We start from the raw sequence: 14931 nt of genomic DNA on the forward strand, positions 1-14931 counted from the left end.
ACAACGGAACACTGTGACGGAAATCAGAGCACACGGAAATGCTGTCTCCCTTCCTGCCACAGCAGTACCTATTTATCTACTTGCACTAGTGTTTTCCCCCAAATGGCTAGGTTGGCAGGAGCTGGGACAGAACAACGTGAGCTCACCCCGATGCGGGGATTCGAACCGCCGACCTTCTGATCGGCAAGCCCAAGAGGCTCAGTGGTTTAGAGCACAGCGCCACATGTAGGGGGCTCATTTGCTCTCCAGGTGTTCACTTGCTTTCTCTCTGGGTCTGTGCCTTCACTTGCATTTACCATCCTGCTGTAAGAAGTTAACACTCCCTCCGAAGGCCACATGCAGGCCCTGCTCCGTGCTTTTGTTCAGCTAGATCATGTCACTAAACTGCAATAATGCAGGAGGAAGAGGCAGTTGCGTGAGGGTTGCATGCATGTGTGTATGCAGAAATCTCTGACTTTTGAATGGCTTAAGCACAGCCTATGGTCCACCCAATGTTGCCTATGACCCCACCCACCACTGGCATCGAGGCCCCAGGAGGATGCCTCTTGAGGGAATGTGAACATAGGGAAGCCATTGCACCATTGGCCTGCAGTATCTCTCAGCTTGAAGGCAGTTCCAGGGTGGAATCATGTCCAGAGAAACCATTATGGTCCTCCCCAGGTTTCTGAATGGCTCTCGTTCATTAAATTCCTGCTACTTTATAGTCACTGAGGCAAGGCAGTGGTTCCAGAAAGCCAGGAGTCTTTGCTGGCTCAGGTGTCAAGAAAACAGCTATCACCTCAAACCTCCATCCTCCAGGTCCAGAGCAACTTGGCTTGATTCTGCTGAGGAGTTCAAACAATCTTCCCATCATATACCAAATCTCCACCCCAGAGAAAATCCCCTGTAAGGGGAAGCCGTCTTCTAATGATTTATGCTTCCCTTGAACTCTCAACCAACAATGAACTTTTGTTCAAAGCTACTTAATGGGATTGGAGGGTTTGGAGTCTTGGAAAGATTAGAGACAGCTTCATGTAGTATTTATCATTTCAGGTCCCATTAGGTATCTGCTTCTGAAGCCAAAAGCACTTCTCCACAAATTTGTACCATTAACAAAGCTTTGCAGCAAACACAGACAGGCCCCATCTGCAAGCCTTTGCATAACATGCAAATGAAGATTTAAAACAGCTGTTACTGTTTTAAACCCAAGAGCTTCTTTTTCGATACATGGAGTATTGAAAAAACAAACAAAACCCCTGCAAATCAAGGATTAACTCCTTATTACAAGGTATGGTGTGTGGTTCTAGGATGGCCAGCTATATTCATAGCTGTCAACTTTCCCCTTTTCTCGCGAGGAATCCTATTTGGAAGGAGGGAATTTCCCTTAAAAAAAGGGAAAAGTTGACAGCTATGGCTATATTGCTCTGGGATATTCATGCAATACATATACAGTAGCTTTAAATCTGTGCAAAAATGAGTTAAGGAATCATAATTTTAATGCCTACTCAAAAGATGAGCTTTCCTTCCAACAGCTTTCTGTCATTAACACTAGATTCATAACTGAGTACTTCCCCCGAATGAAGTAAATAATAAAAATAGTAATAAAAATAGTAATAGTAGTAATAATAATAATAATAATAATAATAATAATTTATTAATCATACCCCGCCCATCTGGCTGGGTTTCCCCAGCCACTCTGGGCAGCTTCCAACAAAATATTAAAATACAGTAGTCCATTAAACATTAAAAGCTTCCCTAAACAGGGCTGCCTTCAGATGTCTTCTGAAAGTCTGGTAGTTGTTGTTCTCTTAGACATCTGGTGGGAGGGCGTTCCCAGGGGGGGGGTGCCACTACCGAGAAGGCCCTCTGCGTGGTTCCCTGTAGCTTTGCTTCTTGCAGTGAGGGAACCGCCAGAAGGCCCTTGGAGCTGGACCTCAGTGTCCAGGATGGACGATGGGGGTGGAGACGCTCCTTCAGGTATACTGGACCGAGGCCATTTAGGGCTTTAAAGGTCAGCACCAACACTTTGAATTGTGCTCGGAAACGTATTGGGAGCCAATTATAGGTCTTTCAAGACCGGTGTTATGTGGTCTCGGCGGCTGCTCCCAGTCACCAGTCTAGCTGCCGCATTCTGGATTAATTGTAGTTTCTGAATCACCTTCAAAGGTAGCCCCATGTAGAGTGCATTGCAGTAGTCCAAGCGAGAGGTAACTAGAGCATGCACCACTGGCGAGACAGTCCGCGGGCAGATAGGGTCTCAGCCTGCGTACCAGATGGAACTGGTAGACAGCTGCCCTGGACACAGAACTGACCTGCGCCTCCATGGACAGCTGTGAGTCCAAAATGACTCCCAGGGGCACAGTTACCCCATTCAGGACCAGGGAGTCCTCCACACCTGCCTGCCTCCTGTCCCCCACAAACAGTACTTCTGTCTTGTCAGGATTCAACCTCAACCTGTTACTTGCCATCCATCCTCTAACCGCTGGTAATCACCAGGGGCAGAGCCTTTTCAGTAGTGGCACCCCAATTACCTTCCCAGGGAGGTACAACTGGTGTCATCTAGTGTTTCCATATTTTGAAGAGCAAAAAAGAGGACACTATGACAGCCACTCAAAGCAAATAAATGCAATTTTTCTCCAATTCTACCCATGAAAAAGAAGATGTGTCCTGGAAAAAGAGGACACTTGGCAACCCTAAACTTTTCAGCTTCAAGTGAAAACCTTTCTGTTCATTCAGGCCTTTCAAATATTCAATGTAGTCTGGGCCTTTCAGTTTTAAAATCTGTTGACTTAACTTAGGGTGCCTGGTGAATTTTGTTTTCATTGATATTTATGATGCTTTTGATTCTTTGTCTTATTTATATTCAGATTGTTCTCTTACCTATTCTTTTTCTTTCCTATTTATTTGTAAGCCACTCAGAGAAATTTATGTTTCGGGAAGAGATACAAATGCTGCAAGTGACCACTAAGGCGACTAAGTGCCTTCTGCCCCCAATAAAAATAAATTCATATCCAGTTATGTACTCAGAACCAGAGCTTGCTGTACAAACTTACACCTACTCAAAATAAAGCCTCACTGTTTTCAATGGGGCTTACTCCCAGGTAAGGACAAAATGTTGTGAGGGTAAAATGGAGAGGGGGGGAGAACCTTGTATGCCGTATTGAGCCCCTTAGAGGAAAGGTGAGATATATATGTAATAATAAAGTAAAATAAATAATGAACACTTTTCACTTAGAACAACAACAATGTATTGGAACAATTATAGCAGCTTTCTGAAACACAATGCGAGCACAAACCACAGACAGCTGCTAAATCTGGGATCGCTATGAGGGCACCTTTGGGTGCAATGAAGCCCCTGGGGGCTTGCAAAGCCCCTGAGCCCCTCCCTGGCACTCACTGTCCCTTTTGTCAGGAGGTGGCAAAGGTAGCTGGCAATGAAATACATTTCTCAAATAGTAAGAGGTTCCCTTTTAAAGCAGTCGAAGGCAAATTGAAGGTAAAGGTAAAGGGACCCCTGACCTTAGGCCCAGCTTCGGGTCATGTGGCCAGCATGACTAAGCAGCTTCTGGCAAAACCAGAGCAGCGCAAGGAAACACCGTTTACCTTCCCGCCGGAGTGGTACCTATTTATCTACTTGCACTTTGACGTGCTTTCGAACTTCTAGGTTGGCAGGAGCTGGGACCGAGCAACGGAAGCTCACCCCATTGCAGGGATTCGAACCGCCGACCTTCTGATCAGCAAGCCCTAGACTCTGTGGTTTAACCCACAGCGCCACCCACGTCCCTCAAATTGAAGGTAGCATTTTTATTATTATTTTTGCATATTAGTGAAGTTAACTATGAGAAACTGGAGCATGCATAGCTCCCCTATCCTCAGGGATAGCTCTGCTCAGTCATAAATCTCTGCCTGTGCTGCTTTGCATATGCATATGGATGAATATCTGCAACAAAAACAAAAGCAGCAGAATAACGCAGAATAATTTTATTATCTCAGACGAAGAAACCTCTCCAAGAATCCTCAGCTGCAGTTTAGACAATTCATGCTGTGGAGCAGAAGCACCGTTTTGGCTCCTTCAATACAGGATGTATTGTTGCAAGGTGTTGGTTGGGTTGTGGCTTCAGGCCATAACAGCAGTACAGACGTAAACCGGTTCCACTGCCATGGTTCTTTTCCCTCAAGGAATTGTGGGATCTCTTTTAAGACAGAATTTTCATCACCATCACAAAACTACAAATTGCTACAGACAGCAACTGTCAACTTTAAAGAATTTACAGCTGTGAAGTGTGCATGCGTAATCCAAAACCACTAATAAAGTCTCATTTTTTCCCCCTCAGAGAGTTTGCTTTATTCATATGCAGATTATGCATATGTAATTAATCAAGCAACCCAATCTCTTGCAATTTATCTGTATTATTTTTCACCTACTAGGAAAACCTCAGGGTGTTCAATTCCATCTTGGGAGACGCACAACTTAAAACCTGCTTTATAAAGAGCAAATATCTGTTTGGTTTTTTTAAAGGGATGAGTTGTTCAGGTGATTTGTATCCTAGGAGCCAGGCCTAAGAAATTATTAGGTAAGGCCAGTAGAGGCTTCTACTGGCTCTCCAGGTCACCTAATTCAGCTCCGCTAACACACTGCAGCCTCTCTTCCTGCCACCATCAAGATGTCAAGTTGGGAAAAGGCTCAAGTCCTAGCTCTAGCTGCGGGACAGGTAAAAACTATTATGACAAAGTAAAGAAGGTCCCTTTGCACCACATACCTTGAAATCCTGAGACTATCTGTACAACATCTTCATATACCATTAGAGTAGCTGAACGTTCAGGAAGAAGGCCAAGACTTAGAGAAGAAAACACTGTGGAAGGGAAATTGGTTAAGTGCAATATAAAGTAATATTGAAAGAACTCTTTCCTCCAGATCCCCAATCTTTCAAAGGTTACCAACTAATGCCTTTTTTAGGCAATACATTTGTTTTCTGAACTACTGCATCTACCATATCTACCACATGCATTGGCTTCAACAACTTTTGTATGCTGGAGTTTGTACATTATGTGCCCACAAGTAGAAGATCAACGTAGACAGCAAGAATGAAATAACCCAGATGTATAGGGAGAGGAATGATGAATATTCCACAAGCAGTACACCAGACGTGATCACATTTTTAAACACAGGATGGGAAATACAGTCTCATTGTCCCCTTGAAAAGGACTTGAAAAGTTTACATGGCAGATTTGGTCTATATAAGGATCTAGCTCAGCAATCCCTGGTGTCCTCCAGACTAGAGTCTCCCAAACTTGGGTCTTCAGCTGTTTCTGAACTCCCATCAGCCCTAGCTGGCAGGACCAGTGGTCTCAGATGATGGGAATTGTAATCCAAAAAACAGCTGCAGACCCAAGTTTGGGAAACCCTGCTCCAGATATTACTGCGCTTCTGCTCCCTTCAGTCCCAGCCAGGATGGTGAATGGTCAGAGGTGATGGGAGTTGTAGTCCAAAAACATCTGGAGAGCTGTCACCCTACCCAGTCTTAAATGCAAGTTGCACTGGAATTCAGATTCAGTGAACACAGCACAAATTTTCTAAAAATAAGAACAGAATTCAAAATCTAAGGGAATAATTAACAGAGTTCACTAAAATTTTTGCATCAAATTAAATGTTTCAGTTCCTGTAACTCTAAATCTAGAAAGAAAGGAAAATATTTTTTTTTCCAGAAGATGGGGGCACACCCTCCAAATCTGAGGTGTTGTTTAACAGATCCCCCCCAGCAAACAAAGGAGCTTGGTGTCAATATCACTAAGTATTAATTTGCAAGACGATCTGTATCTTTCAAAAGTCAGGAGCAGTTTCCCTGAATTCCAAACATTCCCCATGAAGTTGCATTTAAAATAGCAGGAGATACCAGTCAGTAGTCATGTAAACATTATATGTATAAAGATTTTCTTCTAGTACTGCTATAACCACATTTGCATTTTGAGAATGCTCTGCTAAGCATTAATAAATTCACACTATAAATCAGAATCTTCTCAAATTTCAGCTGTTCCATCACAATAATTTCCTTGCTCATACTAAAAGCACATTATCGAGCATAATGTACTACAAGGAGAATGAATTATGGAATAGGTAGCTCTGAAGGATGGAAATATAATAATTTATTTCTTTTTTGCACCTAATTTTTATTGGTAAGAATTAAAGCCAATGCAATTCAAATAGCTTGAAGAAATGAAGAATATGTACCAATGCAGTTCCCAATTAATCGGCGAATCGAAACAAGCACAGCCTATGAATGTTCCTGAGATTTTGACTCCCTTTTGACAGTTTATTAGCTATTTGTAAACATTAATATACAATAATTAAAAATCACATTTTATTGTCTTCATATTATTAAGTTTCACAAATAACAGCATGTCCCATAGAACACATCTGGTAAAAAGTCTGTTTTTTGGGGTTTTTTTACTTCCAAAATAATCTTAACACAATAACCTTCACACACACAAAAAAGCACAACACAACATGTTAACGACATGCTTATATAAATAGCACAGCTGCATAATTGCACCGTTACCAATTCATTGCATGGTTATAGTATACTTTAAAATATTTTTGGCACATTGCATTGTATATATTATTAGAGATCTTAAATTACTTTACTCTAAATCGCTGAAAAGTGTGCTTCTGTATTTGGATTTAGAGCAGGCACCCCCAAACTCGGCCCTCCAGATGTTTTGGGACTACAACTCCAATCATCCCTAGCTAACAGGACCAGTGGTCAGGGATGATGGGAATTGTAGTCCCAAAACATCTGGAGGGCTGAGTTTGGGGGTGCCTGATTTAGAGCATTATTTATGCAAAAATAAATGGAGACCATTTTGCAGTAAATTTGTTCCAACTTTGGTCTTCTTGTTCTTATGTAGGGTACTAATGCGATCACGAGTGAAAAGCCCCACATTTTATATTTCCATTCTCTTAATGTGATTATTAGGGCCGCCCCAAAACATTTTCCCACCTGGCACAAAGGACAAGATGCTGTCTGCCTCATTCTGCATCCTGAAGCCAACTGGACATGCAGGCGAATGTTACTTTAACACCAGTGACAGAATGGGCATCCACCACTGCTGAAGGCAGTAGGCAAGTTTAGTGGGTGCAGAACAGGCCACCTGGTTCATCACACAGCTCTGTCCTCCCAGTTCCTCAAACTCATTCCTTGCCCACCTCCTCCCAGTGCCTGGGAAGAATGGGATATAAATATACTACTACTACTACTGTCCTGGTTATTATATGGATTAGTTGTTGGACAGTCTGGGACAACCTTCCTCAACTTGGTGCCCTTCAGAAGTTGTAAGACTCCAACTCCCATCAGCCCCTCTGTAATGGTCAGGGTTGACGGCAGATGTTGTCAGTTTGCAGAGCGCTGCTCTAGGATCACTGGCTCATCCTCTCACTAAGGGCCAAACCCAGGCCACAAAGTTAGGGAGGTCTCCCTAGGGAAGTCTCCCTAGTTTTCCTCTTTGTCACCGGGTTTCCTCAAGCTCTTCTACCATCCCTTAAATGTTTTCAGGGTTCCCAGTGGAGGAACTTTAATCACCAGGGTTTCTCCCACCATGGCTCACAGCTGAGCTTATGAAAGTCTTGTTTTACCTCCATGCAAAGCCGTGTCCCAGTTGGCAGTATCCGAACTGAAGCAAAAGCCAGTTTGAAAATCATAATGTTTGCACACTTTAAAACTTGGTTTGCATTAAGCTGCATTAATTTATTATTAATCATAAAGAAGCATGGTTTTGCAACACACGTTTTAATCCCCCCCTTTTCATCTCATTTGGTCATTTATCAGAGGAACTAAGTGCAAATAAGGGGACAAAAGACAAAATAATAGCTCCTTCTCACTGCAATTTGTGGCAAAATGCCTAATGAACTCGGCAGAGGATGCCCAAACAAGTGTTCCTTTCAGAGGCACACACTCATTTCAAGTGCCTTCTCTCGAAAACACACAAAAAGCCTAGTTCAGATTTCAATGACTTGTCAAAAGCTCTGCAAAACTGGCTTTCCTCAAAAAATTAAAACAAAATCAATATTAAAAGCAAAAAAAATGCACTGTAAGGACCCCTATATACAAGAAATATGGGCTGAAATAAAAGGAATAATCTACCCTGTGCACTAATGGCACCCTCGAGTCCCTCCCATTCCCCCTGCCAAAATTTTGATTAGACATGAAAAAAGAAAAGCAATATTCTTTGGTTCATCATTTTTCAAATACAGCAACAGTGGCTGCACTGAGTCCCCAGTATCTTCTGATGCAACCAGCAGGGCACTTGTTCACTCACTGACTAGAAAAGGGTGCAACTGTGCCTCATACATGCCCCTGTGTCTCACCTGTAGGAAAGGCATAGCTCAGCAGCCTTGCATGCAGAGAGTCCCAGATTCAATCACCGGCATCTCTAGGTAGGTCTGGAAAAGCCTCCTGCCCTAAACCCAGGAGAGGTACTGCCAGTCAGTGTAGACTGCACTGAGTGAGTTGGACCAAAGGCCTGACTCATTACAAAGCAGCTTCCTTTGTTCTATAGCTCGCAGCTACCTATCAGTTTGAGAACCTCTGCTCTATTTAATGCATGGCTGCTCTTTTCAAGCATGCCAGGTCAGCCAATATCAGAAAGGCCCCTTTTAACTCCAAAATGGAGGAAATACCGATGGGAAAAATGGGCGAGAACATCCTCATCCAGAGGCCAATAGGGTTGCCAGACTCAATAGAGGACAGGACTTCTGTGCCTTTAATTGCCCTGCTCTCTTTTGAGTCTGGAAACCTTAAAGAGAAACCAGCAGACCCTTTGCTTGGAAATTAAACAAAGGGTCTTGCTGGTTTCTCTTTAAGGTTTCCAGACTCAAAAGAGAGCAGGGCAATTAAAGGCACAGAAGTCCTGTGCTCTATTGAGTCTGGCAACCCTAGAGGCCAAAGAAAGATCAGCTGAAGTGATTCTCCCCTCTGGTCAGAAATAATTCTCTTCCCCACTACCAGTTAGCATAGTCTGTCCCCATCCATTTGCTAGCGCTGGGGTAGGCAAGACGGGGCCCTCCAGATGTTGCTGGACTACAGCTCCCATCACTCCTGATCGTTGGCCATGATGACTGGGGGCTGGTGGGAGTTGGAGTCCAACAACCTCTGAGTATCAGAGATTCCTCATTCTGGCTTCACATGTTCAGCTTCATTATGACCCAAGACAAAACACTGGCGCTGAAGCCAAGCTAAGGAAAGCACAGTCAAACTAAAGGCCTAACCAGGGGAGTATGGGGAGAGGCACTGTTCTTACTGGGCATCCATATTCTTCTCATGTGAAAACCATCAGGTTCTTATCATATTCATATCAACTGCCCTGGGCCCTAAAACTGGCAGGTGAGGCCTCGTTGGTGCTGCTGCTACCAGGGGCTGCTGGATTTGCACTGACCCAAGACAGGGCATTTTCAGTGGCAGCTTGCCATTCGAGAGAGGTGCACCTGTCTCACTGACTTTCAATTTAAAAACAGGCATAGCTGCCAAGTTTTCCCTTTTCTCGCGAGGAAGCCTATTCAGCATAAGGGAAAATCCCTTAAAATAAGGGATAACTTGGCAGCTATGAACAGGCATTGCCCAGGCATTTATTTGGTGGCTGAAAGGCCCCCCTGTTCCTGACAACCCTGAGATAACAGTTTTAAAGTGCTTTTAGAATGCTTGAAATATATATATATATATATAATGTAAAAATGGCATGTGGGTGTGTTTCCACTTTTCACCGAAACTGCTTGACCGATAGCATTCAAATTTGCACACAACGTCCCATGCTACCGTGAGATTAATCTTATAAAGTTTACTAAGACAGATGTCACACCTACACCATGTAAAAAAAAACCAAACCCCATGTTACAGAACACACAACTCACCCAAAAGTGCATGCTGGGAAAAGAACCAGGTTGCAAACCAGCACCCTCTAGCTACACCTATAGGTACTACACCTATAGAACCTTCCCTCTCAACAGCACCTCAGCTGCCATTTACATACTAGACCGAAGCCTTTACAGACTAGGCCAAATGGAGGTACTGACTCGCCTGGGTGGGGGTTGGGGGACGGGATAGGTCAGGACACGGTGGGGCCAGCCACAGGTGGGAGGAAGAGGGGGCGTGATACGTCATGGGACGGGACAGGTTGGGGGGAATCACAGGGAAAACCCGGGGTGGGGGGAGGAGGGGGCGGGATATGTCATGGGTCGACATAGGGTGGTGGCAGTCACCGGAATTAGCCATGGCAATGCGTGGCAGGGCCAGCTTTAGTGTGTGTGTGTGTGTGTGTGTATATATATATATATATAGATAGATAGATAGAGAATTATAGATGTGTTTGTCACCATGGGCTCCTTTGAAAGAAAGGATGGGATATAAATGATGAATGAATAAATAAATAAATAAATAAATGATAAATATGATTTTCAGCATTCAGGTTTTCTTGGTTTTGTTTTGTCCTTTAAAAAAAAAGCACACCACAGTTTTGTACCCCCCCTTTAGAAATAAAATCTTACCTCAGAACAAAAATAAAGATCTCTTACCAGGCAATCTTATTGGTTTCCATGGTGCAGAGTTTGGCACGTAAGCATGCTTAGTCGCAGTAACGATCAGCTGACTGCCCAGCTTATACTGAAACTTGATGAAGGCAGTGCCATCCGCTCCTGAGGTTCCAGAGGCAATGGGGATCTGGTTGGTAAAAATCTCAATAAAGGCTTCGGTGACTGGCTGATGTGTGCTGGCATCACTTACGTGGACCTTCAGAGTCACTTCTGCAAACAACAACAACATAGCAGTTAACCTTTGGGAGAGCTTTGCATTCCCCATTTGCACGAAACAGGTGCAAAAAAAAAAGAGGTACAGGGTACATATGAGGTATTGAAGGAACGGGAGTACCCATTCCAAATGCTGGCATTAACCTTTAAACTCCATACGATCTTCACTTGAGCACCTTCTCAAGGTACCCTTGATCCCATTGACGGCAACAGGAACTCCCCCTGCAAGTCTAATTCCAATAGGGAGCGGAGGGTTTCGTTGGGATGGCAATGAGAAGAGGAGAAAGACAAAAGGGGAAAGTGGCCGGAGGGGCTTGGCAGAGAGAGAGAGAAAAGGGGGTGGTCTAATGTTGGCTCTTAGCCTTCTGCCAGTTCCAGCCCTTCACACCTTGGCTACCCACCCATGTTATAAAGATGTTATCAAAATGCTGGTTGGAATCCAGAGAGAAGAATAATTGAACCTTAGGGGGTTTTCTGGGGTGGCGGTGGCGGCAGCTTCCCCTCCTGAAAGTTTTCCCATTCAATTCCGAAACTGCATTTTAATAATCCCTCCCTCCCTCCTTCTCTGTCTGTCTGTCTCTGTGGTGGAAGTAAAACAAGGAAGAAAAGAAGGAGGGGTGGAGAACAGCTTGGAGGCCAAAGAGAAATTCCACACCCTATTTGTTATTTGTAAAGTTTATGTGCCACCTTCTCCCCATCTGTTTTATAAAAGCAGAACTGATGGGAGGAAAGAGTTTCAACAGCACTTTCCCAGATACAACTCCAGTGTGCCTGTGGAGCACGTGTTTTTCTAAGTTGTGGCTCCCCAGAAGTTGACCATTGGGATGAAAGCTGGAGTCTAACACCATCTGGAGGGCCACAGGTTTGCTGTAGAGGTTTTGCCTATGTACTTCCGATTTACAACCACAGTAACTCAGCTCTGCATATCTTACTTTTACTTACACAAAATGCTCCCATTTTGAAGAAGTTTCTGAAGAGTCAATCTGATCCTGTTCTAGAACCTAGTGCCATTCCATTAGGTGCTAATAGGCCAATTAAGAATTGACGTTCCTGATCTTTAAGAATGCATTACACAACCCCATCCTTGCTAAAATACTGTGTTATTATTTACAACAGTCACGATCCAAAATTCACTCTGAGAACAAGTACTTGCTGTCCAGATTTTTTCGGCCTCCCACACATGTGCCATTCTTCAAGAATGCCACCATAGCAACAGCATATGATTTTAAAAAAACCCCAAACCATCCATATCACTGTGTTCTATACTGAAGGGGGTAAATCTCTACCAATTTATGATATGAAGACACAACTTGCCTTCCATCATATTCATGATTTTTGTGCTACAGCTGTACCAAATAACCAATTCATTTTACAGACCCTTCACTGCATTTCAATCAGCTCTGGTGTGCTTAAAAATAGTTTTATTTAACCACATTTATATACCACTTGATTGCAGAAGACAACAACTTTCTTTGAAAATCCCGAGCCTTGACACTTTATATGTAAACCAACGAGGCATGCCAAATTCTTTGCACCCCATTGTTCAAAAATCTGAAACCCAGGAAGCCATCATGGTGCCCTTCAGATCTGTTGTTGGACTACAATTCCCTTCATCCTTGACCCCTGGCCATGGTGGCTGGGGCTAATGGGAATGGTAGTCCAACCATACTGGCTACCCTCTGCCCTAGTCCGGGATATTACAAGGGGATGGAATAGATTTCCCTTTGGATCCCTTCCAGCTCTACAATTCTTTGATTCTGAGATTAATACATTGAAGTTTCTAGTTCACGCACTCAAAATGCTCCAGAAATTCCTGTCAAATGTGAAACACTGTGTATATTAAGGAGAAACCGATTTGTGATTCGTACTTCTACAAGTTGTAAAGTAAGCAACAAAATGAGCTCTTTCCCAGAATATGAAACACCTTGTAAGAAACTAAAGCTCTGTGATCTCAAGCTTGATAGCTAGGGTGTGCACCATTAGCATTCATTTTCTTTTGACTTGACTATTAATTCAGAAGAACCAGTGTAGCAAAGAATAATGTGGCATGCAAGAAACAAAAGAGTGAAGTAATAAAAAGGGCAGGTGAACATTACAGCTACAAAAGACTGTTCAGAAGCACCGATTCTAGAATTACACATTTTAAACTGAAAGAACAAACAGGCAAAGAAAACAAAAAATTCCCTGTTTGGAAGATCAGAATCGTAATGTGGTCCAGTATAGCATACAGTTGTACCTCTAGTTGCGGACACGATTCGTTCCGGGGTGCCGTTTGCACCCCGAAAAGTCCGCAACTAGAGCAGCGCTTCTGTGCAAGTGCAGAGCGCGATAGAGCACTTCTGCGCATGCGCGAAGCATGCAGAACGCTTCTGCACGCATGCGGCGAAACCCGGAAGTAAACACTTCCGGGTTTGCCGCGTTCGCAAGCTGAAAAGACACAACATGAACTTAATGCAACATGAGGTATGACTGTAATGGTTAAGGTTCTGGACTAGAATCTGGGGTACCAAGATCCAAATCCTCACTCAGCCATGAAGTCAAAAGTTTTCAGCCAAACCTGACTCACAGGGTTGTTGTGAGGATCAACAGGGGGAGGGGGAAGAACCTTGCACGTGGATGTGAGGGCGAGCTGGCTGCGACATCGGTCACCCCATTGATCGCCAGGGTTGATTCGGCCAATATTGAAATAAAGATAAATGCGAGCTGCCATCTTCACAGTGGCATCCTTGGAACATTTAGAATGGTCTTTGGCCATAGTTAAATATTAAGCCACCTCATGAGAAACATTGGCCACCTCATGAGAAGAGAAGACTCCCTGGAAAAGACCCTGATGTTGGGAAAGATGGAGGGCACAAGGAGAAGGAGACAGAGGATGAGATGGTTGGACACTGTTCTCGAAGCTACGAACATGAGTCTCACCAAACTGCGGGAGGCAGTGGAAGACAGGAGAGCCTGGCGTGCTATGGTCCATGGGGTCACGGAGAGTCGGACATGACTAAACGACAACAAAATATTAAGCAGTCATGTGACAATATTTGACCAGTCAGCTGCCCAGTGTGTCAACCTAAGCTACAGCACTGCGGAGGAAGACTATGCACCTGCAAGGTGCTTCTAAAGCCATAGAGTACTTTCAAAGAAACGAAATCAAACCAACAATATGTGGGCTACAAATAGCTAGCAATATTGTAGATCGGCAATAAAGGAAACAACCCCAGAAGTCACGTAGCATTTAGTGGCTTCACAAACTACACATATTTCCTACCATTTGCATTCCTTCTCCTTGAGCTCCTTGGGAAATTATACCCTACCGGGGTACTTGTTTTTACAACTTAGACGGCACACCAAAATCACTGGGTTTGGGTGAAATACAGTCGCGCAAATATAGCTGCCCTTTCCTATTGCTAAATTTGTTCTCTCATATAAAGAACAACGAAACCACAGTGTGGGTTATCATTTGGGAAGAGGTAAATCCAAAACAGGCCACAATCCAAAACCTACAATCCTTTCTGCATTGTCAATGTGATGTTATAAAGAGTTTAGGGAAAACCTACATTTGATTAGACGAATCCTCGCTGCTCCATCTGTTTTGGCAAAGTGAGATTTTTCCGCTGTTTAAAACACGTTTGCTAAAAAGAAAGGCTCTTCCATGAAATGTCCCAAAGCAACAACTTGAAATAGTCACTTGGCAAGCAGCTAGGTTTCCTGGCTGCCAGACAAGTGCTGATCTAGGGAGGATGGAGCCATTAGCTTTCACTGTCGGCACAGAATGTGTTTGGATAACAAATGTTCAACATGATGTTTGCTTTAAGACTTTCCAGGTGGGATCAATCCCGATTTCCAAATGGACTTCTTTACTGAGGCTGAGAAACAGTGGCATAATCATGGATTAAATCAGAGATACCCAACACAGTGCCTTCCATTAGATTACAACTTCCATGGCTCACTGGGCCAAATTTCCGTTGCAGTCCAACAAGTCATTTTGAGTGTTATTTTAATATAAAAGGGGGCATAAATATCTAATCTAACACCTGGAGGGTACCACATTGGCTATTTGTGGCTTAAATGTTGGCTGATACTACATCTTGGTCCAACTTTACCCTTCTCCCTAGTACAACCCCTTGAGCAATCGCTCTGAAAGGATACACTTCATCTAAGAATAA

At 43.6% G+C, this 14931-nt stretch overlaps 1 protein-coding gene across 3 annotated transcripts in view; it reads right to left on the reverse strand.

The window, feature by feature from the left end:
* Positions 1 to 14931, reverse strand: part of FAM171A1 (family with sequence similarity 171 member A1) — a 76833-nt gene that overhangs the window by 32595 nt on the left and 29307 nt on the right. For 2 of the 3 annotated variants that reach the window (XM_035129183.2, XM_035129184.2), the window contains exons 2-3: positions 10541 to 10768; positions 4740 to 4832 (exon numbers count right to left, since the gene is read on the reverse strand). In XM_035129183.2, coding sequence (XP_034985074.1) covers positions 4740 to 4832; positions 10541 to 10768 — 321 coding nt within the window. Of the gene's footprint in view, positions 1 to 4739; positions 4833 to 10513; positions 10769 to 14931 lie in introns of those variants that run through there. The other variant, XM_035129186.2, reaches the window with a different exon arrangement.

Source organism: Zootoca vivipara, chromosome 12 (genome assembly GCF_963506605.1).
Source record: "Zootoca vivipara chromosome 12, rZooViv1.1, whole genome shotgun sequence".
Lineage (NCBI taxonomy): Eukaryota > Metazoa > Chordata > Lepidosauria > Squamata > Lacertidae > Zootoca > Zootoca vivipara.